Raw genomic sequence first — 25,999 nt, forward strand, 5'->3', positions numbered from 1 at the left:
AAGCTTTAAAAAAAAATGCTCAGCCTCACTCAGACTACATTAAGATACCATTTTCATCAATATGACGGTCAAAATCCAAGTAATGTAGTATACCATGTTGGTGAGGATTTGGAATACCAGGCACTATTACTGATGGAGGCACTATTATTGATGGAATGGTAAATAGTACAACCCTGATGGAGAGCAGTTTGACATTTTCTGTCAAAATAGCAAGTTTGTATAAACTCTGATTTTTGTAAATTTATCTTACAGATAGATTTGTAAATGTGTAATGTGACCTATATATAAAGATTTCATTATAGCAATAGCAAAAAAATTGAAACAATTTAAATATCTATCAGTAAGGGAATAAATAAATATGGTCCATCCATAAAATGGAATACGATACAGTTGTGAAAATAAATTAGTATGCTATGTAAAAATATGAAAAGAATTCCAAGTTATATATTAAGTTAAAGAAAAAAAGAAACAGGTTGCACAGTAGTGCATATAGTATGCAGGGCTACCACACACTCCAGAGTACCTGTTCACATCAGAGTCTGTATGACCCATACCCTCTGGATTGTACAGTGTACAACCTGAACAGCTGGGTGCTTTGTGCCTGATTGTAGCTACTTTCTGCATCAAAAAAAATGTCAAGGAATCAGAATATTTATTTATATTTGTTTATTTGTATGTAAAAGAACTAAAAGGATTCACAAGAGACTAAAACAGTGGGTACCTAAGTGTGGAAATGGTGTGGAGCTGGATAGGACAGAGATATGCCTCCATAATATATAACCACATTGGAATGTATTAACTACTATTTAAATTTTAAAAATATAATGTTTCATATGGCATTATTATAGTTTAATCAAGTTAACACTTACCATCATTTCTGTCAGATGTTTTTGTCCCTTTCCCTTTTATATTCTCTATTTTTGGTCTGGTAAAAAGAACTAGTTTTAGAAAATACTAAATGTCGTGTCTCTGAGAATATAAATTATTAAGTCTGTTATTCAGACATCATGTGCATGATAGGCAGATTTTTATCTGATGAGATTTTTAATTGTATGGAATGAAAACTTCTAATGCAATCATAAGAGAGTTGTGTATCAAAGTAAAGCTCTAATTTCAGTTTTCCAGAATAGAGTCAGCTTATAAAACAAGATATTTTCCCCCAGTGTTCCACTGTCTCTGTTTTTGCTGACCTAACCTTTTCCCTCTATGAGTCAGCAATCTAGAAAAACAAAATATTTTCCCTGAATGGTCGTATTTTTAATAAAAGAATAGAATATTTTCTTTGTGTCATTCATTAATACTGTGAAGTTGGGGGGTTGGGGTGGATGTGTAACATTCCTAGAACTCCTATCAGTTGAGGGCCTTGCTCGCTTGTATAAAGGGGGGAGTAGGAAACAAGCAAAGGAGAGGGAAGGAAAAGGCATTTTATGATTTTTAAGGATATGACAATGGATACCTTGTTCATGCGGAGAGAAAAAAAAAAGTCTGATGTTTGGATGGATAAGATTAAACCCATTTCATTATTGTAAAGAAGTTTAATCAGTAGTATCATCTTCATAGGGACTTCCCTGGCGGTCCAGTGGTTAGGTCTCCATGCTTCCACTGCAGGGGGCACGGGTTCAATCCCTGGTTGGGGCACTAAGGTCAAGATCCTGCATGCTGCGTGACACAGCCAAAAAAAAAAAAAGAAATAGTATCATAGAAGAGAGACAGCATATTACTACATTAATTAACACCCTCTTATCCTACTTTGTTGGAGGATGACATTCTTCCACATAAATTAGCAGAAAAAGCTTGTGTTTGAAGCCAGGCAGAACTGGAATCAAATTCCACTTTATAACTGTTTAGCACTGTGGCCATGGACAAGTCACATAGCTTCTCCATTAACTGATTTTCTCGTATGTAAAATGGGTTAATACCTGCCTTTTGGGGCTCCTCTGAGGATAAAATCCTCTAGTATGATGCCTGGCTGTGTTGCTGTTTCATGACGACTCCTCCATTCCGGGTTAGGCGGCCTTCCTCCGTGCCCCCAGCACCCTGTCAGAGCACTTAGCACACTCCTGATTTGACCGTCTCTGGGGATAGACTCTTTTCTTTTTATCTCACCTCCAGCACTTAGGACAATGACAGGTATGTTAGGTGAATGAAATAATTTAAAAACTGAAATTTCATTTTAATAGTTTGAAGTAGAAAAAAAAATTAAATGACACTCTGTGGAATCTATTATAGAATTTAACAATGACACATCCATTATACTTGTATATGTTCCATGACCTGGGGACCCAGCGCCCAGCTAAGACAAATCACTACTGCATGGGGATCTTACTCACTTTGGTAACACTGTGAAGACAGCCCAATTTTTTACATCTCCTTTAATCCTCATGGCAACCCTTTTAGCTAGGTGTTATTATTCCTACCTTAATATGAAGAGACGCCAGGAGGTTAGGCTGTATGGCTAGCATATAGCGGTATTGGCATTTGAACTCAGCTTTTTTTTTACTTAAAGCTAATGCATTTTTCATGATATTAAATAAGGTAAATACATTTGAAATACTTGGCACAGTGTGTGGCACATGGTGCCAATAGATGGTAGTTGCTATTATTATTGTTATATCGAAACTTCCTCACTGAAGGTTTGGGAATCTGCTCCATTCTGCTATATTATTAAAGCAGTCTATAATGAACTTATAAAAACTTACTTTTAGAATTGAACTCTCTTCTACCGCTGCATTAGTCTTGTGGACCACTGCAGCAGCTCTTGACTCTGAGTCATTACTCTGTCAAGCCCTAGGATTGTAAGCTCTTCCCTCAAGTTTCCCCTCCTTCCCCCGTGGGGTACTGAGTAAACTTCTTGCTTCCTGGCCATCGGACTTTTGCTGCTGACAGCGCTTGGTGGCTTCATTTCCCTGCTACTGCTGATCTGTGTGCTCCCACTGTTTCTGTTGCTTGCTACCACAGGGGCTATGAAAGTTGAAGCAGGTTTTTAACACCCAGACCAGTGATACAATTCTGTGTTAGGATCCCAGACGGTTGTTGGCTCTTTCTTCAGAGTCCATTTAATTTATTGACAGAAAAATCTAGGATTTCTTTCACATAAGTAGTTGGAGAAGAGATGGGATAATCCCCTTGATTTTAGTTATCCACCTCAGTTTCACTGTCCCTAGTACTTTGGGTTCCTGAGTCCCCAACCTCTCTGGGATTCTATAAGATGTGTTCCTCAACATCTCTAGCTGTTTTTGAGGCCAGAATTTTGCCATGAATCAATTATGGTGTGCTGAGTTAGTGATTGCCCCTCAGCTTCTTAGAGGTATAGCATGCCACCTCTGTTTACCCCAGTACACCATACAAGTATTACCATTTTCTATATGTGTGCTCAAACTTAAAAGTGTTTACAAAGCCTTTCCCTAGCTTTCAGCTTCTTCAGGCCTCCTTTATCAATTATCACCCTACCATCTATTTTTTGTCTTCCAGAAATTTATGGAAATTTTTCATCTCATGGTTCTTCTTTCATTTTTTTCTCTAACATTATGAGTTTATACTGTTTGTAACCCTTTACTCTTATATTAGTGGGCTCTTGGAGGAAAAGAAGATACATGCCAAGGTCAAGCTGCCATTTTTAACTGAAAATTGGATTTAAAAAAAATTTAACTTTACTAGGGTATAATTGATTTATAACAAGCACACATATTTATAGTGAGACAGTTTGGTAAGTTTTGATATGTGTATCCCTTTGTAAAACCATCACTACTACCTACCGTACCTTCGAAGAAACTGATGCTTGGAGAAGCCTAGAAGCTCAAATTGGAATCCAGGTCTGTGTGATGTCAAGTTCCATGCTGTGGGCTCTGAAGCCTGAGTTCTAGTTGGGAAAAAAAAAAACATTGACTATTTCTCATTTGTATAGGGAAAGTATATCATCTCTCTGAACCTAGCTACTCATTTCTTTAATAAGAGAGTTGTGCTAAATGACTCTAATAAGGTCTTTTTCAACTTCAGGTTTCTATACTTTATGTTTCTTCTACAGAAGTGGTAAATCTGTTCCAATACAGGTTTTAAATGAAATGAAACTGCACTATTCTCTATAATTTTCACAGTGGAGCTATGTGAGACATTAAAATAATATTTTTTTCTTTTTATAGGAAAATATTTGAGAAGCTCATGGAGTAATATGAGTCAGAGTAATATAGGATCTGCAGGAAGTCCCTCAAGATAGTTGGTGAGACAGTAGGAATTTGTGTTTTCTTCAAAGTATAATTATTTTGCAGACGTTCTGACTGTAAAATTCCTAGCCTTGTGCTCACAAGAGACATTTTCCTCAGTCTTTTAGTATTATGTGGTTTTTAAGTTTATTAACGGTGGAAGCTATAATAGTTACCTAAAGCTTAACTGTATTCTTCACTTCTGCTAGAATATACAGATTTTTATATAGCTATAGATATTGATAATGATATAGATATAGTCCTATAGCTCTATCTAGCTTCCTGTCTACAGAACTGCCTTTACATTTCTCAGATATTATCAGCAATGACTAAAATGCCATAGCCCAACATATATAAAATACATCTATCATCTATACACAGGCACATATTGTTTACATGCCAAGTATATGTAATGTTCTTATGCACAGTTAAAGTCAACTTTGACTGTTCTAAGTTATGACAGTTTATTTTCTACTTCTCCAATCTTAGGAAAAGAAGAATTTATAGACTCTTCGTCAAGATCTTCATTTATACAGCTGTTAGATCCAAGGCTACAGTAGCGGTGAAACCATGAATAAAAATACATCTGCCGTAGTATCATCCAGTCTACCTGAAAAGTAATTGCTAAATTAAATTTAATATGTTTTAAACTATCATAGTTTAAAATATGTAGAATATTAATGAACATTTGGTGGAAAGGTTTTTACAGCTACCTACCTGTGGTCTAAGATAGTGGTAATGAAAAGGTTGATCACAGCTTTCTATGTAAATCAGGGTAAAGGACAAATTATGCATTCTCTTTTAGAATTATTTATATAGACTGCTTTTTAAAAATTTGATCTGATTTTTTGAATACCTAAAATATTTTATAATTCCAGTATAAAAATAACATAATGTTAAGGTTAACATTTGCTGACTAACAAAGCAGCTCAAAGTACCTTAAAACAAACAAGCATTTATTCTTCCTCGTGATTCTGTGAGCAGTTCTTCTGGGCTGCACCAGATCACGTAGGGTGGCCTCATTGACATGTTCTGGGGCCTCATCTAGGAAGGCTGGATAGCTGAAGTCTCTTTCAACCTGGCCTCTCATCTTCCAGGCAGCTAGCTCAGACTTTTTCACGTGGTGGCAGAATGGTTCCCAGCAACAAACACAAGTGTTTTTCAAATGTCTGTTTTCCTCGCATTTGCTTATGCACCATTGGCTAAAGCAATTGAGATAACTAAGTCCAAATTCAAGGTCTAGAGTTACAGACTTTACTTTTTAACGGAAGGAACGGTAAAGTCACATTCCTGGGGGCATGCAGGCAGAGATGGGAAGAATTGGTGGCCGTTTTGCAAACATGTAGCGCACATATAACAAGGTATATTTGGAGAAGTCCTGCTTTCAGACTTGTCTTCCACTCTGTGCCTTCATTCCTCCTATAAATAGCCATCTTTATTCTTAGTTGTTTTTCAGTGTTTCTTTTTGCATAAGCAAATACATATCCATATAAATAGATATGCATGTTATATATATATATATATATGTGTGTGTGTATATAATTATATTTTTTCTCAAAGCTATTATTTATTCTGTATATAGTTCCACTGTATAGACATTCTTCTACTCTTGCTTACATAGTAAACAAGTGTACACCAGCACTTTGACTCAGGTTTGAAGATCTTCCCTGCAGAAGGGTGTCAGGTTAGTTAAACTCAGGGTATCTTTCTCTGATGCCTCCTCCTGGGAGCACTGGAAAGCTCCAGTCTCATAAGGATATAAGCCAGGCCCAGCTGTGTGGTAGGTGAAGAGCTCTGTCTACAGAGCTCCATGCATTGATGTTGAACAGTTCTACTCTGTGTGACAGCACAGAGTTTTATCCAACTACTACTTAGGGCAAAATCAAGTTCATGAGGAAGTAGCATGTGACCAAGGCAAAATGTCCCAAAACACCCAGCATCCAGCTCCCAGCCTCCACTTGCCAGTGCATTCTTAACAAAAAAGTAGCATATTATATATAGTGTTTTGACCAGACGTTTTATAATTATAATTATAATTATATCCTTGTGATCACTTCATATCAACTTATAAAGATCTTCCTTGTACCTTGTTGTAACTGTATAGTATTCTGTTCTTAATATACCATAGTTTATTCATCCAGTACCTTATTGATGGACATTTGAATTGTTTGCTATTTTTGGTTATCACAAATTATGCCAAATGACGAACCTAGTATACAAGTCATTTGTATTTCTTGCCAGAGTATCTTTGGGAAAGGTTCCTAGAAAGGGGATTGTTGGATCAGAAGGTAAAGTTAGAGACTACCAAATCCCCTCTTTAGGGGTTATGCCATTTTGCATTACCACCAACAGTGTAAAAGTGTACCTCTTTCCTAAAGCCTTGTCTTATACTGTGAAAGTTCTAAATTTATGTTGATCTGATAGGTGAAAAGCAGTGTCTCTGCCTGGTTTTTACTTGTAATTCTCTTACTATGATTAAAGTTGAGCAGCAGAACTATTTTTAATAGCCCCCCAAAAAAAGAAGTAATATAAATTCTTAACAATGAGGGAATTTTAAAGTAAGGTCCTAGCAAGTAAATGCACTGCTGTGTTAATAATAGATACTCTGTGTTGGGCTTAGAAAAGGAGGGATCCTTTACTGAAATAATAACATATGCGGGAGATCGTGTGTGTCCCCATTGAAGGAAATTGACATTTAGAGTGTTTAAGAGGTTATTGGAGGTGCTTAATGAGGACCTTTGTCCCCTTTCTTCATCTTGCCCTTTTCTAGGCTTCACCCCTTTACATCCTTGCAGTCTAAATCTCCTGTCAAGAATGGACTGAGGTTCTGAAATCTGACAGGAGAACAGTTTCTGCCTTTTTTCCCTAGCTAATTGACTATTACCCTAGTAACCCCAGATAGGCCCTCCAACCCTAGAGCTGAATTCAATATAATGCAACCCTAAAGGATGTGCTATATAAAGGGCAAAATATTCAAAAACAGGGAGTTTTGTAAGTTCTTTAAAATTTTAATTTCTTTCATTCTACTTTTTTATGATTTAACTTTTGAATACAAGTCTTCTTAAAGATATAGTCAGAATTTCTATGGCAGAAGTTAAGAAAAATTTTTTAAAGCTATAATCATATGTAAGATATGAAGTAACTCTTTTTAAACAGCAGTTTCTGTGTTTTGGCACATTTGAAGACAGCTGGAAGTCCTATATTCAACAATGGCTTTAATGCACCAGTGAAGTAGACCTTAGACCATACTTTGCCTCTGGAGTTAGACAGACTGCCCTCACATTGCTGTTCTCCAGCTTCGTAACCTTGGGCCACCAAGTTAACCTGCCCAGATTTGGGTTCTTTTAGAAAAATGAGGGTAATAATCGTAGGAATTTTATAAATATTTGTTGAACGGCCTAATGTATGTATATTGCTTAGCACAACACCCACTACACCATAAGCAGATAGCCCTGAGCTTCATTTCGTGCTTTATTCAATTTCTCTTAGACCAGTAAAAGTGTCTGCTCTGACCACTATTTAGAAACACAACTGAGGGGAAGGGGGGAGAGTACCTCTTGCAGAATTCTTTTAACAGTTCTGTCTTTTCTAATGGCATCACTTTTAAGTCTGGCAGAAATTGCAGCTGGAGCAAGTGATTTGTCCCAGGAAAATACTCTTTCTAAATTAAAAAGATAAACTGTGGTTTTTTTTTTTTTTGAGATTCAAATGAAGGTCATATTTATTTTGCTTTAAATGGCCAAAAACATGTCTTTTAAAGTCACTTACCTAATTCATTAAAGTATTTTGTTTTGGAATCCTTCAGTGTAGTCAAAAAAAATCAGTTAAAACTAAGTCTCTTCAGTCACCTTTAATAAATCTTTAAAGTTGTTTAAATAATATTTTTAAAGTATTTTTCTTCTACTCCAAAGAAATAAGCATTATTGCAGTAATTTCTTGTACTGTTTGGCTGTTTTATAGAAAAACTAAAATTAGAGCTAAAAAAATTCATTTGATTGCTTTTGTATGATCATACTTTTTAAAATGCTGTTGTTAGTGTGTACTGAGTACTCTGAGTTGTCTAGTTCTAAGAATTTGATTTACCAAACAGTTTAAAGAAAAAGTAGGTACCCATCTCTAGGCTAACCTGTGCATGCTACTTTACTTTATCTTAGGGATCCTGCCTTTCAGATGATTACAGTTACCAAGGAGACAGGCCTTGGTCTGAAGATCCTAGGAGGAATTAACCGGAATGAAGGGCCCTTGGTATATATTCAGGAAATCATTCCTGGAGGAGACTGTTATAAGGTAAAAATGAAAATAAAAATAACCCTTCACCTAAAAGACAAAACCACTAGTGATGAGGTGTGTTTTCCTATATCATCAGTAAGTTTTTAATTTTTTTATTGTGATGGTGTATACATCTGGGAAGTAGAAAGAATTAACATTTTGACTACTAAGACAGAAACATTTAAGCATGCATTAAGCTAAGGAAGAATAATCTCAAATTTTACTTTTTTTTTAAAACTTTTTATTTTATATTGGAGTATAACCGATTAACAACGTTGTGATAGTCTCAGGTGCACAGCAAAGCGACTTAGCCCTACAAGTACATGTATCCATTCTCCCCCAGACTCCCCTCCCATCCAGGCTGCCACATAACATTGAGCAGAGTTCTCTGTGCTTTAAATATAGCAGTGTGTACATGTCAGTCCCAAACCCCTAAACTATAACTTCCCTCCACCCTTCTCCCCTGTAACCGTAAGTTCATTCTCTAAGTTTATGCGTCCGTTTCTGTTTTGTCAATATGTTCATTTGTATCATTTCTTTTTAGATTCCACAAATAAGCAATATCATAAGATATTTCTCTTTCTCTTTCTGACTTACTTCACTCAGTATGACAATCTCTATGTCCATCCATGTTGCTGCAAATGGCATTATTTCATTCTTTTTTATGACTGAGTAATATTCCATTGTATATATGTACCACATCTTCTTTATCCATTCCTCTGTTGATGGACATGTAGGTTGCTTCCATGTCTTGGCTATTGTAAACAGTACTGCAATGAACATCGGGGTGCATATATCCTTTCTGACCATGTTTTTCTCCAGATATTTGCTCAGGAGTGGGATTGCAGGGTCATATGTTAGCTCTATTTTTAGTTTTTTGGGTTTTTTTTTGCGGTACACGGACCTCTCACTGTTGTGGCCTCTCCCGTTGCGGAGCACAGGCTCCGGATGCACAGGCTCAGCAGCCATGGCTCACGGGCCTAGCCGCTCCGCGGCATGTGGGATCTTCCCGGACCGGGGCATGAACCCGTGTCCCCTGCATCGGCAGGTGGACTCTCAACCACTGCGCCACCAGGGAAGCCCTATTATTAGTTTTTTAAGGAACCTCCCTAATGTTCTCTATAGTGGCTGTACCATTTTACATTCCCACCAGCAGTGTAGGAGGGTTTCCTTCTCTCCACACCCTCTCCAGCATTTATTGTTTGTGGATTTTTGATGATAGCCATTTTGACTGGTGTGAGGTGATATCTCACTGTAGTTTTGATTTGCATTTCTCTAATCATTAGTGATGTTGAACATGTTTCCATGTGCCTCTTGGCCATTCGTATGTCTTCCTTGGACAAATATCTGTTTAGGTCTTTGCCCATTTTTTGATTGGGTTGTTTGTTTTGATGATATTAAGCCACATGAGCTGTTTATATATTTTGGAGTCTAATCCCTTGTCAGTCACATCATTTGCAAGTATTTTCTCCCAGTCTGTGGGTTGTCTTTTCATTTTGTTTATGGTTTCCTTTGCTGAGAAAAAGATTTTGAGTTTAATTAGGTGCCATTTGTTTATTTTTGTTCTTATTTCCCTTTCTCAGGGAGACAGATTGGAAAATATATTGCTGCGATTTATGTCAGAGAGTGTTCTGCCTATGTTTTCCTCTAGGAGTTTTATAGTGTCCAGTCTCACATTTAGGCCTTTAAAACCTTTTGAGATTATTTTTGTGTATAGTGTTAAAGAATGATCTAATTTCATTTTTTTACATGTAGCTGTCCAGCTTTCCCAACACCATTTGTTGAAGAGACCATTGTATAGTCTTGCCTCCTTTGTCATAGATTCATTGACTGTAGATGCATGGGTTTATTTCTGGGCTTTCTACCCTGCTCCATTGATCTATAGTTCTGTTTTTGTACCAGTACCATACTGTTTTGATGACTATAGCTTTTTAGTATAGTCCGAAGTCAGGGAGCCTGATTCCTCCAGCTCCATTTTTCTTTCTCAAGATTGCTTTGGCTTTTCGGGGTCTTTTGTGTCTCCATACAAATTTTAACATTTTGTGTTCTAGTTCTGTGAAAAATTATGTTGGTAATTTGATAAGAATTGCATTCAATCTGTAGATTCCCTTGGGAAGTATAGTCATTTTGACAATATTGATTCTTCCAATCCAGGAACATGGTATATCTTTCCATCTGTTCGTGTCATCTGTGATTTCTTTCATCAGCGTCTTATAGTTTTTGGAGTGCTGGTCTTTTGTCTCCTTAGGCAGGTTTATTCCTAGGTATTTTATTCTTTTTGATGCAATGGTAAATGGGATTGTTTCTTGAATTTCTCTTGCTGATCTTTCATTATTAGTGTATAGAAATGCAACAGATTTCCGTGTATTAATCTTGTAGCTTGCAAATTTACCAAATTCATTGGTGAACTGTAGTAGTTTTCTGGTAATGTCTTTAGGATTTTCTATGTATAGTATCATGTCATCTGCAAACAGTGACATTTTCACTTCTTATTTTCCAATTTGGATTCCTTTTATTTCTTGTTCTTCTCTGATTGCTGTAGCTAGGACTTCCAAAACTATGCTGAATAAAAGTGGTGAGTGTGGGCATCCTTGTCTTGTTCCTGATCTTAGAGGAGATGCTTTCAACTTTTCACCATTGAGTATGATGCTTGATGTGGGTTTGTCATATATGGCCTTTGTTATGTTGAGGTAGGTTCCCTCTATGCCCACTTTCTGGAAAGTTTTTATCATAAATCGGTGTTGAATTTTGTCAAAAGTTTTTTCTGCATCTATTGAGGTGATCGTATGGTTTTTATTCTTTACTTTGTTGGTGTGGTGTATGACATTGATTGATTTGTGGATATTGAAAAATCCTTGCATTCCTGGGATAAATCCCACTTGATCATTGTGTATGATCCTTTTAATGTATTGTTGGATTCGTATTGCTACTCTTTTTTTGAGGATTTTTGTGTCAGTGATATTGGCCTGTAATTTTCTCTTTTCATGGTATCTTTGTCTTGTTTTGGTATCAGGGTGATGGTGACCTCATAGAATGAATTCAGGAGTTTTCCTTCCTCTGCCATTTTTTGGAAGAGTTTCAGAAGGATAGATGTTAGGTCTTCTCTAAATGTTTGATAGACTTTGCCCGTGAAGCCATCAGGTCCTGGACTTTTGTTTGTTGGGAGTTTTTTAATTACAGTTTCAATTTCAGTGCTTGTGATTGGTCTCTTCATATTTTCTAATTCTTCCTGGATCAGTCTTGGGAGACTGTACCTTTCTAAGGATTTGTCCATTTCTTCCAGGTTGTCCATATTATTGGCATACTGTTGCATGTAGTAGTCTCTTATGATCCTTTGTATCTCTGTGGTGTCAGTTATCACTTCTCTGTTTTTATTTCTAATTTTGTTAATTTGAGTCCTCTCCCTTTTTTCTTGAGTCTGGCTAAAGGTTTATCAGTTTTATTTATCTTTTCAAACAACCAGCTTTTAGTTTCATTGATCTTTGCTATTGTCTTCTTTCTTTATTTATTTCTGCTCTGATCTTTATGACTTCTTTCCTTCTACTAACTTTCGGTTTTGTTTGTTGTTCTTTCTCTAGTTGCTATAGGTATAAGGTTAGGTTGTTTATTTGAGATTTTTCTTGTTTCCTGAGGTAAGACTGTATTGCTATCAACTTTCCTCTTAGAACTGCTTTTGCTGCATCCCATAGGTTTTGGATCGTTGTGCTTTCATTTCCATTTGTCTCTAGGTATTTTTTGATTTCCTCTTTGATTTCTTCAGTGATCCATTAGTTGTTTAGTAGCATATTGTTTAGCCTTCACGTGTTTGTGTTTTTTATAGTTTTTTGTTCTTGTAGCTTATTTCTAATTTCGTAGAATTGTGGTCAGAAAATATTCTTGATATGATTTCAATTTTCTCAAATTTACAGAGGCTTGCTTTGTGGCAAGGACGTGGTCAATCTTGGAGAATGTTCTGTGTGCACTTGAGAAGAATGTGTATTCTTCTGCTTTTGGGTAGAGTGCTCTATAGATATCAATTAAGTCCATCTGGTCTAACGTGTCATTTAAGGCCTGTGTTTCTTTATTGATTTTCTGTCTGGATGATCTGTCCATTGATGAAAATGGGGTGTTAAAGTCCCCCACTATTATTGTGTTACTGTCGATTACTCCATTTATGGCTGTTAGTATTTGCCTTACATATGTATATATATATATATTTTTTTTTTTTTTTTTTTTTTTTTTGCGGTACGCGGGCCTCTCACTGTTGTGGCCTCTCCCGTTGCTGAGCACAGGCTCCGGATGCGCAGGCTCAGCGGCCATGGCTCACGGGCCTAGCTGCTCCGTGGCCTGTGGGATCTTCCCGGACCGGGGCATGAACCTGTGTCCCCTGCATCGGCAGGCGGACTCTCAACCACTGTGCCACCAGGGAAGCCCTGCCTTATATATTGAAGTGCTCCTATGTTGGGTGCATATATGTTTACAATTGCTATATCTTCTTCTTGGATTGATCCCTTGATTGTTTTGTAGTGTCCTTCTTTGTCTCTTATAAGAGTCTTTATTTTTAAGTCTATTATTTTGGATATGAGTAGTGCTACTCCAGCTTTCTTTTGATTTCCATTTGCATGGAATACCTTCTTCCATCCCCTCACTTTCAGTCTCTATGTGTCCCTAGGTCTGAAATGGGTCTCTTGTAGACAGCACATATACGGGTCTTGTTTTCATATCCATTCAGCCAGTCTGTGTCTTTTGGCACATTTAATCCATTTACATTTAAGGTAATTATTGGTATGTGTGTTCCTATTGCCATTTTCTTAATTGTTTTGGGTTTGTTTTTGTAGGTCTTTTTTCTTTCCTTCCTCTTTTGTTTTCTTCTGATGATCATCTTTAGTGTTGTTTTGTTTGTTTTTTCTTTTTTTGTGTGTATCTATTGTAGTTTCTGGGTTTGCTGTTCCCATGAGGTTTTGATATAGTAGTCTATATATGTACAAGGTTGTTTTATGTTGCTAGTCTTTTCCCTGCCTAGAGGAATTCCTTTAGCATTTGTTGCAAAGCTGGTCTGGTGGTGCTGAATTCTCTTAGCTTTTGCTTGTCTGTAAAGCTTTTGATTTCTCCATCAAATTTGAATGAGAGCCTTGCTGGGTAGAGTATTCTTGGTTGTAGGTTCTTCCCTTTCATCACTAAATATATCATGCCACTCCCTTCTGGTTTGCAGAGTTTCTGCTGAGAAATCAGCTGTTAACCTTATGGGAGTTCCCTTATATGTTATTTGTTGGTTTTCCCTTGTTGCTTTTTTTTTTTTTTTTTTTTTTTGCGGTACGCGGGCCTCTCACTGTTGTGGCCTCTCCCGTTGTGGAGCACAGGCTCCGGACGCGCAGGCCCAGCGGCCATGGCTCACGGGCCCAGCTGCTCCGCGGCATGTGGGATCTTCCCGGACCAGGGCACGAACCCATGTCCCCTGCATCGGCAGGCGGACTCTCAACCACTGCGCCACCAGGGAAGCCCTCCCTTGTTGCTTTTAATAATTTTGCATCTTTAAGTTTTTTCAATTTGATTACTATGTGTCTTGGCCTGTTTCTCCTTGGGTTTATCCTGCCTGAGACTCTCTGTGCTTCCTGGACTTTGGTGGCTATTTCCTTTCCCATGTTTGGAAAGTTTTCAACTATAATCTCTTCAAATATTTTCTTGGGTCCTTTCTCTCTCTCTTTTCCTTCCGGGACCCCTATAATCCAATGTTGGTACATTTAATATTGTCCCAGAGGTCTCTTAGGCTGTCTTCATTTCTTTTCTTTCTTTTTTCCATATTCTGTTCCACAGCAGTGATTTCCACCATTCTGTCTTCCAGGTCACTTATCCATTCCTCTGCCTCGGTTATTCTGCTATTGATTTCTTCTAGTGAATTCTTCATTTCAGTTATTGTATTGTTCATCTCTGTTTGTTCTTTAATTCTTCTAGGTCTTTGTTAAACACTTCTTGCATCTTCTTGATCCTTGCCTCCATTCTTTTTCTGAGGTCCTGGATCATCTTCACTACCATTATTCTGAATTATTTTTCTGGAAGGTTGCCTATCTCCACTTCATTTAGTTGTTTTTCTAGGGTTTTATCTTGTTCCTTCATCTGGGACATAATCCTCTGCCTTTTCATTTTGTTTATCTTTCTGTGATTGTGGTTTTTGTTCTGCAGGCTGCAGGATTGTAGTTCTTCTTGCTTCTGCTGTCTGCCTTCTGGTGGATGAGTCTATCTAAGAGGCTTATGCAAGCTTCCTGATAGGAGGGACTGGTGGTGGGTAGAGCTGCATGTTGCTCTGGTGGGTACAGCTCAGTAAAACTTTAATCCACTTGTCAGTTGATGGGTGGGGCTGTGTCCCCTCCCTGTTGGTTGTTTGGCCTGAGGAGACTGGACACTGGAGCCTACCGGCTCTATTTTGGGGCTAATGGCAGACTCCAGGAGGGCTCACGCCAATGAGTACTTCCCAGAACTTCTGCTGCCAGTGTCCTTGTCCCCGTGGTGAGCCACCGCCACCCCCCGCCTCTGCAGGAGACCCTCCAACACTAGCAGGTAGGTCTGGTTCAGTCACCTGTGGTGTCACTGCTCCTTCCCCTTGGGTCCTGGTGCACACAAGACTTTGTGTGTGCACTCCAAGAGTAAAGTCCCTGTTTCCCCCAGTCCTAAGTCCTGCAGTCAAATCCCGCTGGCCTTCAAAGTCTGATTCTCTGGGAATTCCTCCTCCCGTTGCCAGACCCCCAGGTTGGGAAGCCTGATGTGGGGCTCAGGACCTTCACTCCAGTGCGTGGACTTATGTGGTGTAATTGTTCTCCAGTTTGTGAGTCACCCACCCAGCAGTTATGGGATTTGATTTTATAATGATTGCACTCCTCTTATCATCTCACTGCAACTTCTCCTTTGTCTTTGCATGTGGGGTATCATTTTTGGTGAGCTCCACTGTCTTCCTGTCAATGGTTGTTCAGTAGTTAGTTGTGATTCCTGTGCTCTTGCAAGAGGGAGTGAGCACACGTCCTTCTACTCCGCGATCTTGAACCAATCTCAGTAAATTTTTAATATTAACTGAATGTTCACTGTGACCATTTCTTAGTGAAAGATGCAAAGGGATTGGAAGATAGACCTTTATACTCATGGAACTTTAACCTAACGAATAGAAAATAAATATGAAATAAATATGAAAGTAGCAAATTTCAAGCTGTAAGTAAATATTATATATTTTTAATTATATGCTGTTCAAATTTTATTTTAAGTCTGGCTTAGAGAGGTTATATTTGAAGACGTGTTATCTATCCACTGCTCTGAGTTAGGGTTAAGTTAGATCAGTTAAAGTACTTCATTTAGCCTCTCCTAAATGCAAAACAAAACAAACAGAGCAAATAAAATTCACTCATTTCTGAATTTGCAGTAATTCTTGTTGAATTTGTTAATTATGCCAGTCACTATTAGCCCATATGAGAAATTAGATTTAGAATTAAGACTAGAAAATATCTTTTTTAGGAGTTAGAAAACGTTACTCTCCTCTTCACTGTAAGAAATATATAAAGCATGAGTTCCTTTTTGCTCTGGCTGCTAGGAAGCTCAGATCCATATTTGAAGCACTTAGTTAACAAATTGGTTACTATATTTTCATGCTCATTTCTCTTGAATTTTATTTGCTATTTCTATTTTACTAATGTGATTCTACATGTCTTTTGTTGAAAATTGCCTCCCTTTTTGGAGAGATGTAGGACATAAAGAATTGAATAAAACATTCTATTAATATCAAGCTATATAACATGATAAGGGATACTCTTATAAAGTCTGTTTATATTGTCGTTGTCCTTATTCTAGTTGTTTTGGTTGAATAAATAGTCCTACCCTTACCCCCACCCCCCACCGGATTCCTACACCAAACACTATTTAGCAAGCAGTTTGTTTATTCAATTGGATTTTTTTCCTTGTTAGAAAAAAAAATCAGTTTAGCCAGTAACTTCCAAAACAATAGATTTAAATTGTTTCAATCTTGCTGAGATAATAAGGTTTCCTCCAAATACACTTACCAAGTGGTAAGTATTATACAATAAGTATAGGGTATTATAATGATATAATTTTTGGCTATTGAATTTAATTTATTAACTAAGAGCATACTTAAATGCTAAATTTAAACAAATTCAAACAAACAAAAAACAAAATTTTTCTTGTCAGAATTGAGATGTACTACTTTAGTTTTAAAGCTGAGATATGTCTGTGTGTGTGTGTATTCAGTATAGCTAAGGTATTTCTTAGACTATACTTGAAGTAATGCAATAGATCATGGTACCTAACAAGTGAAAAGAATTTACTTTTAAGACAAGCATCAATTTGTTCTTTTTCCCCCCATGAAAAATATTTGTAGTTAAAGTAATAAATTGATAGCAGTGGTGCTGAGTGACTCATCTCCTGTCAGTGATTACAGACTAAGAAATTATGCCTATAATGTATATTTTCTCTTGTTGATTTTCTGAGAATTTCATTGTTTGAAAGTGTATTAGAAAGCAAAACCATGTAATAAAGTATATTTTATATTTACCACTAGAGAGCAGCACAGAGTTATTAATGTTTTTTGACAGTATCTAGTCATGTCCAAGAGAAGAAAACAGCCAAAATAGAGAAAGGTGTAGACAGAGAAGAATAAGTAGGCTTGCAGTGCTTACATTCACTTTTGTGTTCTTCCTCAAGTTGGAGAGTTATGTACATGTTTACTCTGCAAATACAAATTAATGCAATTTTATTTTAAAAAATTTTATGAACAGTAATAATAGAATTTACTATATTCTAAATACTGTGTTAGACTTGTTAATAAACTTCTAATCTGTACAAAATTTCTGCAGGTAAAACACCTGTTTTCATGGAATAGGAAACACAGGCTCATAGGGTATCCTTATTAAGTTGCTGAACTGAGCAACTGTTAATATTTTTTAAATGCATATGAGTGCTTTCACTTGCTGTAATTTTATTTTAACATTGTATTGTTTCAGAACTAATAATATAGGCAATCTCAAGTTTATAGATGGATTATATTTCATTTATATTCCCAAACTTTATAGATAAGGGATTATTGGAACGCAGGAGTTATCTTTAAGTAACCATGGTTAGCTCCTCCCCTTTATACCAATACACACACAAAAGTATATTTCCTCCTGGAGGATATGAAATACAACACTGGTTCAGTAACCAAAATGGTGCTGTCTCTTTGAAAAACGTATTCTGAGTTCAAACTTGGAACATATTGACACGTTTTGCCAGTTCAAGTAGGAAAGAAGATTCTCCCAGCTCTAAGAGCTAGAAGTAGCCTATAGGTTGGGAACAAATATACTACGTACTGAGTTAAAGGAAATATGAAATATGGGAACTCCAAGGCCCTTTTCACCCCACCAGCCAATCCGATATCAGTTTGGAGTCGCAGTGTTAAATCTTAGAACTTTTTTTGGGTGGGACACTCCTTTGACCTTCGTACCCACATATCCAATTGCCTGATCAACATTTCCACTTGGATCTCTTAAAGGCATCTCAAATGCAACGTGTCTGAGGCAGGACTCATGATAGTCACATCACACCTTCATCTACACATTTCTTCCCAGACAGACCTCTTTCCAGTGTTCCCAATCTCTACGAGTGACACCTTCCAGTAGCACAAAGTCAGAAAACCTAACAGCATCCTAACTACTTCCTCTCCCTTAACACCCATATCCAATTCCTTAGTACATACTGTTGACTGTTCTACTCTCTCAGTAGCTCTTGAACCCATCAGTCTTCTTGATCTCCACTGCCATCACCATTGCTTAAACTATCATCAGTTTTTATCAGACCTCACAATAGCTTTGTCTGCTCTTATGCACCATTCCTATTTCCCTCCCAGCTCTCCTACTAATACTTACTTGCCTACAAGGCTCTGTACTATGTGACTTCTGCCCTCTACTTCTCTGACTCTCCATCCCCACCTATGCTTCCAGAGTAGCATTCTTTCAGTCCCTGGAAAGGGCCTGGTTCTTTCTCATCTTATATGCTGCTCCCTCTGACTAAGAAAAGCTCCCCCCATTACTTTCAAATATCAATTCAAAGACCACTTACAAAGAGAGGTATTCCTTGTGCTTCCCCCATCCCAAGTCTAGGCCAGGTTGTTTTCCTGTCTGTGCACCTTTCCTTCATATCACCTGTCTGTGCCTGTTTCTTTCCTTCTCAGTTTGTTATCATACATCAGTGTCTGTGATTGTTTTACCGACTCTGCCTGAACCACAAGTCTCAGATTATTTCCTGAGTGCAAGGATTTTATCTGATTTTATTCACAATAATATCTTTAGTCCCTAGCTTGGTACCTGACACATATTAATTGCTCAATTAATACCAATGAATGAATAATCCTTTAGTCACATTTCTGAGAATTCACTGATCTACCTGTTTACCATTCAGCCGCCACCATCTGGGCTCCACACAAAAGTACCTCCTTCTTAGCCCTTTGTGTCCGATTCTGAACAACACTTTGAATGTTTTTGCTTTTTTCTTTGTTTCTCTGCTAATACTGTAAGGACAGCAGGCAGGAATCAAAATTTTTTCTTCAAAACTGATATATTTCATTTACCTGATTCTAGGGGACACACACACACACACACACACACACACACACACACGTACAGTCAGCCCTCCATATCCTCGGGTTCCAAATCTGTGGGTTCAACCAACCTCAAATTGAAAATATTCAGAAAAAAGAATTCCAGAAAGTTCCAAAAAGCAAACTTGAATTTGCAGCACAGGCAACTATTTACATGGCATTTACATTGTATTTACATAGCATTTACATTGCATTAGGTATGATAAGTAATCTAGAGATGCTTTAAAGTATACAGAGAGGGTGTGCATAGGTTTCATGCAAATGTTATGCCATTTCACCTAAGGGACTTGAGCATCCATGTATTTCGGTATTCAAGGGGGTACTGGATCCACTCTCCCTCAGACGTCAAGGGACTACTGTATACACATACACACACATATATATAAAACAAATATATAGGTATAGAATTACCTGTGTGTAATTCTATCTATCTATCTATCTATCTATCTATATATCTTTTTTTTCCTCTCTCTAGCATCTCTGAAATTGAAATGGATCTTACAATAAATGTCATAGTATAATTGGCAGCATTTTTTCACTGGAACTGGGACCAAGGATTTTTGGATAGTTAGGACAATGGCCTCTGGATGGCAGGGGGCAAAGAAACCAATCAATTGGTGGGAGCTAAAGCAGTAGCAGCCAAGAGGGTTCACTTTAAGATGTCACTCACTTTTCTCCTTTGCCATTATTATTTGTGTTAGAGCCACCTTAATTTCCTCAAAGTGTTTCCTGGGTCTTATTCATTTATTGTGGACCTATTGTATACCTGGCACTATGCTCAGAGATATAACCATGAAAAGGACATAGTTCTGGTCAACTGAAAGAATCAATGCTTCTAATTTGGGAGTTGCTGAATTAATATACTCCAATGGAAAAAAAAAGATATGTAAACAAATAAGGACAGTACAGAGTAAGTGCAATAATATAGATAAGTAAAAGTGCATTTGGAGCAAAGAGAAGGGGACAAGTAAGTAAATCTAGGGAGATGGAGAAAACTTACAGCAGAAGTAATGTTTGAATTTGGTTGTGAAGTTTAAATGAGAGTTCATCAGACAGAGAAGTGGCAAGGTGGGTGGTGGCATTCTAGATAGGAATTAATATGTGTAAGTGCATTAAAGTTTGAAAGACCGTCGCTGGTTTGAAGGACATTTTCTGAGAATAGAATGAAGAATTTATATGCTGAGGAGGGAAGGTAGATGATGAGGCTAGAAAAAGTAGGTTGCAGCTAGTTTGTTGTGCTAGGTTTGGGAAGTTCAGGAGTTTCAGCTTTTGCCACCAGTGGGCAGTCATAAAGGGTTCTTAATTTGAGGAGTGGGAGGATTAAATTTGCTATTACTGTAAAAATTGCCTGCAACAGATATGGGATTCTGATTCAACTCACTTCAGTTTAACACCTACAATGTGCTAGGATTTTATACACGTTATTTATCACAGCAACCTGTACAATAGGTACTTATCCCCACCTCACAGCTAAAAAAATGAGTCTCATGGAGATTAAACAAATTGCCTAAATTCATGTTAATAACTGGTATTAAAAAAGTGATACCTCCATTGACTTTCATCCTTTATGAAAGTATGGGAAAGGAATCCAAAGGCTTGCAGGAGCATTCCTTAGTATTTAGGAATAATGAGTTAGAATCAGGCTGTATATATGGTTATGGTAACACATTATTTAGAAAACTGTAATGGTCATTATAATCGGAAATGGACAGTGTTGGCAGCTTTTAATGGGAGTATGCAAGTGTTCAAGAATACATTATTATTTCAACATCTTTATAAATGTCAATGTGAAAGAATTCAGACTAAAGTTAGGTGTGTGAACGTGCTTGGCACCTTGCCTGTCATGTTGTGTAGTTGCTCAATAAGTGCTGAATCAGAATCTAGACAGTGTGGAAGAGGCCTCTCTGAAGTTACTATCTTCACAGACACATTAATCCAGCTGGGGCAGAATTCACTAGCTTTGAATGCCAGACTTTTACAGAAATAGCTTTGTTTTAGTTTGCAGGTTCTGACTTTTAAACAAGTTCAGAAATTCACATGATCAGCTAAGATCTTATTCTAGGAGGCAAAGAAAAAAAAAAACAACTGCTGTGAGTACTTTTTAGACACAAAAATATATATAAATACCAGAAACCACAGTCAGAGACTTTCTTCTTCTTCTCTTCTCTGACTCTTGTCTTCCTGGAAAATGCTACTTCAGTACATGGGTGCACTCTAATATAAGATGTGTTAAATTGCCTTACTGAGAACTTTTTCCTCTGTATGGCTAATACTGTGCGGCCCAAGAGGCGAATGTGGGAGGCTTCTGTTTTCTGAAGGCTTTTTCTCCGTAATGCTGTCAACCAACTGTGGTTTCTATAAGATACGTGGATGAGGAGCTGTCTCCGACAGTTTAGAATTCAGTTCCGTGTGCCTTGTAGCTGAGATTGTGCACCTCCCCGTCCCCTTCCTCCGCTTTCTCCCATTGTTTATGGACATCTAGCTAGCAAGTTGTGGAGCTCAAATTCGAATTCAAATCTATCTGGTTGCCACACCTCGTGCTCTTTTTTCCTCATCAGTCCACTGCCTCTGAAGACTGCTGCCCAACTAGAAGACAGATGAGGTGCCATCTGGCTTACAGTCCTCATTATAGAATTTTCCCTTTTCAAGGAAGTTCAATAAAAGGCAGTTGAATACCAAGAATATTTAGATTAAAGCAAAATAACCTAATATTTACTGTCCACCACCCCAATTCTAAAAGAACCTTTTTCCCCTTGTCAGTGTCCTTTAAATGCTTTGCTCCAATGAAGCAAGGCTTTCTTCATTTTTCCCTTTCTTTCCTCAAATTATTTCCAGGCTTTGGGACATAAATCAGTAGTAGAATAGTCATTAAATTTCAGTCATAATCTACCTTATTAAGCTGATTCTAATGAGGAATTTTTTTTGCAGATCCCAAATGGTCTAGAGCTGGATTTAACAATGACATTTATTTAATTTTATTTATTTTAAAATTAGATTTTAAGAACCTCTATTTGGCCCTTACTTCCAATGCCAGTTTTGGAATATAGAACCAAAATAAAATTCATCTGGTTAGGAACATTGTTGAGGCAAATGTCATGAGCTTTCTTTTGATGGGCTGGAAAATTTCTTTTCTTTTTAATAATATAATATTTTATGCATACAAAAGGATATTGGAACATGTATCTAACTTATGAAGAATAATAATGAAACAAACGCCTATGAATCCACTTAGAGTTCACCATTTGACTTATGAAGTAGAAAATTTTACTATTAAGTCTTCCTATATGTTTTCCCCCCACCCCATTGCATTCCCCACCCTCCCTCCCAGAAATAAGCACTCTCCAGAATTTTGTTCTTCCTTAACTTTTATTAGCCTTATCGTTTTGCCTGTGGCAAAAAGGCTATTTTTGTTTGTTTGTTTGTTACCATTTCACTTTAACCTGAGGGAATGACTTATCCTCAAACTAATATTTAGCATATTAAATTGAAAGCTCTTGTACCTAAGTTTCTAAGTATAGTCTGGGTATAATTGATTTAAATGCATATGTAACCAAAGTCTGTCATAAGACTTGGGCCCAGGTAATACAGAACTGTGTTTATAAAATCTTACAAAATCAGCTCTTTCATTTTACTGAACATGTAGGATCCATATGGTAGATACTTTCTCCATATTGCTTAGCCTTTTCCAGCATTACTATTGTGTTTTATTCCCCATACATCTATCAAATGGAAGGAGAAAAAAAAAAATCACTTGTAAATATAGCAATTTTGTGTTCTCTGACTTTGCTAATTATGTTTAATCACATACCTATAAAATCCAAATTAGTTTTCAAATTTTACATATTTCAAAATCAAATTGCCTTTTTGGATTTTTTTATGTTTATATTTCAGAAGGGTCATAGGGTCATTATGCATCTAGGTTATAATATCTTTTATTACACAGTATTTGAAATAACATGTTCCCATAAAAATTCTTGATAAATATTTCATATTTATTTTGCTTTCCTGTATACTCAGTATTCAGTGTGAGAGATAATAGTAAAGGTTTTTTTAAAAAAATTATTGTTATTTAAAAGTAAAGTAACCATAATCACCATTATTATATACATTTATTACATATAATGCAGTTCAGACCAAAGATCAATTATTCAGGGTTATATCAATATTGTATCAGACTTTCAAACAGAGGGGTCTCATAACATGGACCTTTTTTATAATTCCAGTTGATTCTTTTCATCAAGGAAGTGTGGGAAATAATACTTAGGTAATGTTTGCATTATGAAAACAAAAAGAGTAAGTGCAGAAGCTATCCCACGGATAGCTTGGGGTCAAAGGCCTGCAGATACCTGAACTCTTCCTACTTCCCCATCCTCATTTCTCATGATTTCTGGCTCACACTTTTTAATTGAGCACTGTGTTGAAGGCTATAGTCCCCTGCACACTATATGTTGCTTCTCATCTCTGTATCTTTATCCTGCTACCTCCTTGATGGTAATACGTTTCTTTTTTACCTCCTTCCATCCCCTTATCTTCACCATCTCTTTTCCCTGGTTAATCCTATTAATTAAAACTTATTTTATACATAGTAGATAAGACTTTTTAAAAGATCTTCCCTTGAATTTGTGGAATTTACTTAAATACCATCAATGGTGAAAATGCTTTTTAACCATATAAGCTTCTTCCCTAGTTATAGAAATAATGCTTTCTGTGGTTGTACTAATGATAAATGGAGAAGCATCTTAAGAGCTGAAAATGAGGAGAGCTCATTCTTCTTTTCCAGTTTGAATTAAAAGAAAAGGCAATTGAAGACTGAGAAAACTTGCCTAACATGTACTTTAAATTTTGTAACTTTTGTGCTTTTTCTTACTCAGTTAGGCTAGTTATAGGCAGAGCCAGGACTTGACAAAGACAATGCCAGGCAGCCAATTAGAATTGGTCATTATTAGTAGGATGTGAATAAAGCTACCTGTCCAACCAACTGGGCCTGAGTCACAGGAGGGGCAGCAGATCCAGTGAAGAAGATGTTTCACCATGAACAGAAATGTGGGTAGAATCAATATAATTAAGATCCTTGACTGAATTTTTTAAAATTCTAACTGTGGAATAACTCGGTGTTTGGTGGGATGAAAGATAAAGGAATGCTCAGAAACTGAAGTGAATGAGGCTTATATTCTGAAATATACCAGAATTATTTAGCCTACTTTATCACATTCAGAGCTGTGTTTGTCTCATATAACTGACCTTTTAAAACAGGCCCCTTTCCTAGTGTACCAGACTACGTCTTCATATATTCAGGATTCCTTAGCCTGAAAGTTTATTCAAGGAATACGTGAACATTTCCATTTCATTCATGTATATTACCAAACCAGACTTTAATCAAAACATTTTGCTGTTGAGGTTCTTTGTCTAAAATTTTCTTTTTACTCTTTTCTTTAAGTCATTCTTTACTAAAACTGTGCTTTGCTTTAATTGCATCAATTAATTTTTTAAGAAACACCTTAATCAGTTTCTTTACAAATGTTACTATTTTTGTTAGGATGGACGTTTGAAGCCAGGAGATCAACTTGTCTCAATAAACAAGGAGTCTATGATTGGTGTATCATTTGAAGAAGCAAAAAGCATAATTACCAGAGCCAAGTTGAGGTAACTATTCTATCCGTAAGATAGAATGAGTCATTTAGCATGTCTCCCTAAAAATAGAAATTTAAGTTGTCCTAGTACTTTAGACCCAAAAGAAGTATTTTTTGATAATATATGAAACATTATCTTAGAATTCAATTGTACTATATCTATAAAGTGATTTCTTTTTAATGCTAGGTCAGAATCTGCTTGGGAGATAGCATTCATAAGACAGAAGTCTCACAGCAGTCATTTAGAAAATCCATCGTGTTCATCCCTTTTACAAGCTACAGAAGAATATGGACCTCAAGCCTCAAAATTTAGTCTTCTTTCTTCTCCCCCTGAAATACTAATTCCAAAGACCTCATCCACTCCCAAATCTACAGATGCCATTTTATCTTCTTTTAAGATAAATCAGGTAATCTTAAATTCCTCTATTTATGTAGTCCGCAAATCTGCTATGTGTCATTATGTTTGTCATATACATATAGAACTATAATTTTGGTAATATAGTTTGTTAACAGATTGGTATTTCCTTGAAAGATCTTTTCTTTGTTTAAGATTTTATGCTATGCTGTCAATAAATACAGTTTTTCAAGTCAATATATTCTTTGTCCAGAAAATCATGATCAGGAATGGCATCACAAAGATATGTCTAGATATCACTCAAAACTATGATATGGAATGTTATATTTATTTTCAGATAGTCTCTAATATGGTTCTGTTCATTATTTTTTCTGTTTTCTGCTTGACTGAAGACAGGCAATCTTCCTTTCTGTTGCTCAGCTCTTTCCTGTACAGTGTAGGTGGATTTTGTTCCCTCATGTGTGTATGCTGGAATACATCAATAGTTCACCCTAGAATCACACGAAAGGGGGAGTTCCCACATCAAAATCGATAAAATTACAGTCATCCCTCATCATCTGTGGAGGGATTGGCTCCAGGATAACCTCCCCACACCCCCACAGCAGATACCAAAATCTGAGGCTGCTCAAGTCTCTTGTATAAAATGGTGTAGTATTTGCATATAACCTATGCACAGCCTCCCCATATACTTTAAATCATCTCTAGATTACTTATGATACCTAATACAATGTAAATGCTATCTAAATAAATACAGTGTAAGTGCTATGTAAATAGTTGCCAATGCGGCAAATTCAAGTTTTGCTTTTTGGAACTTTTTGGAATTTTTAAAAAATAGTTTTAATCCATTGTTGGTTGAATTTGCACATGCAGAAATGGCAGATATAAAGGGCTGACTGTAATTACTAATTGCAACAGTGCCATAAATAATGAGTTATAAAAT

General features: G+C 36.8%; 1 protein-coding gene across 3 annotated transcripts in view; it reads left to right on the plus strand.

Annotated features, from left to right (window-relative positions):
* Window positions 1-25,999, plus strand: part of STXBP4 (syntaxin binding protein 4) — a 171,649-nt gene that overhangs the window by 6,951 nt on the left and 138,699 nt on the right. For 2 of the 3 annotated variants that reach the window (XM_081220206.1, XM_081220208.1), the window contains exons 2-6: window positions 4,140-4,216; window positions 4,689-4,816; window positions 8,354-8,486; window positions 24,611-24,717; window positions 24,892-25,111. In XM_081220206.1, coding sequence (XP_081076332.1) covers window positions 4,770-4,816; window positions 8,354-8,486; window positions 24,611-24,717; window positions 24,892-25,111 — 507 coding nt within the window. In that variant the 5' untranslated portion in view covers window positions 4,140-4,216; window positions 4,689-4,769. The remainder of the gene's footprint in view (window positions 1-4,139; window positions 4,217-4,688; window positions 4,817-8,353; window positions 8,487-24,610; window positions 24,718-24,891; window positions 25,112-25,999) is intronic. The other variant, XM_081220207.1, reaches the window with a different exon arrangement.

The sequence above is a fragment of the Mesoplodon bidens genome, assembly GCF_964165515.1.
Source record: "Mesoplodon bidens genome assembly, chromosome: 19".
NCBI lineage: Eukaryota > Metazoa > Chordata > Mammalia > Artiodactyla > Ziphiidae > Mesoplodon > Mesoplodon bidens.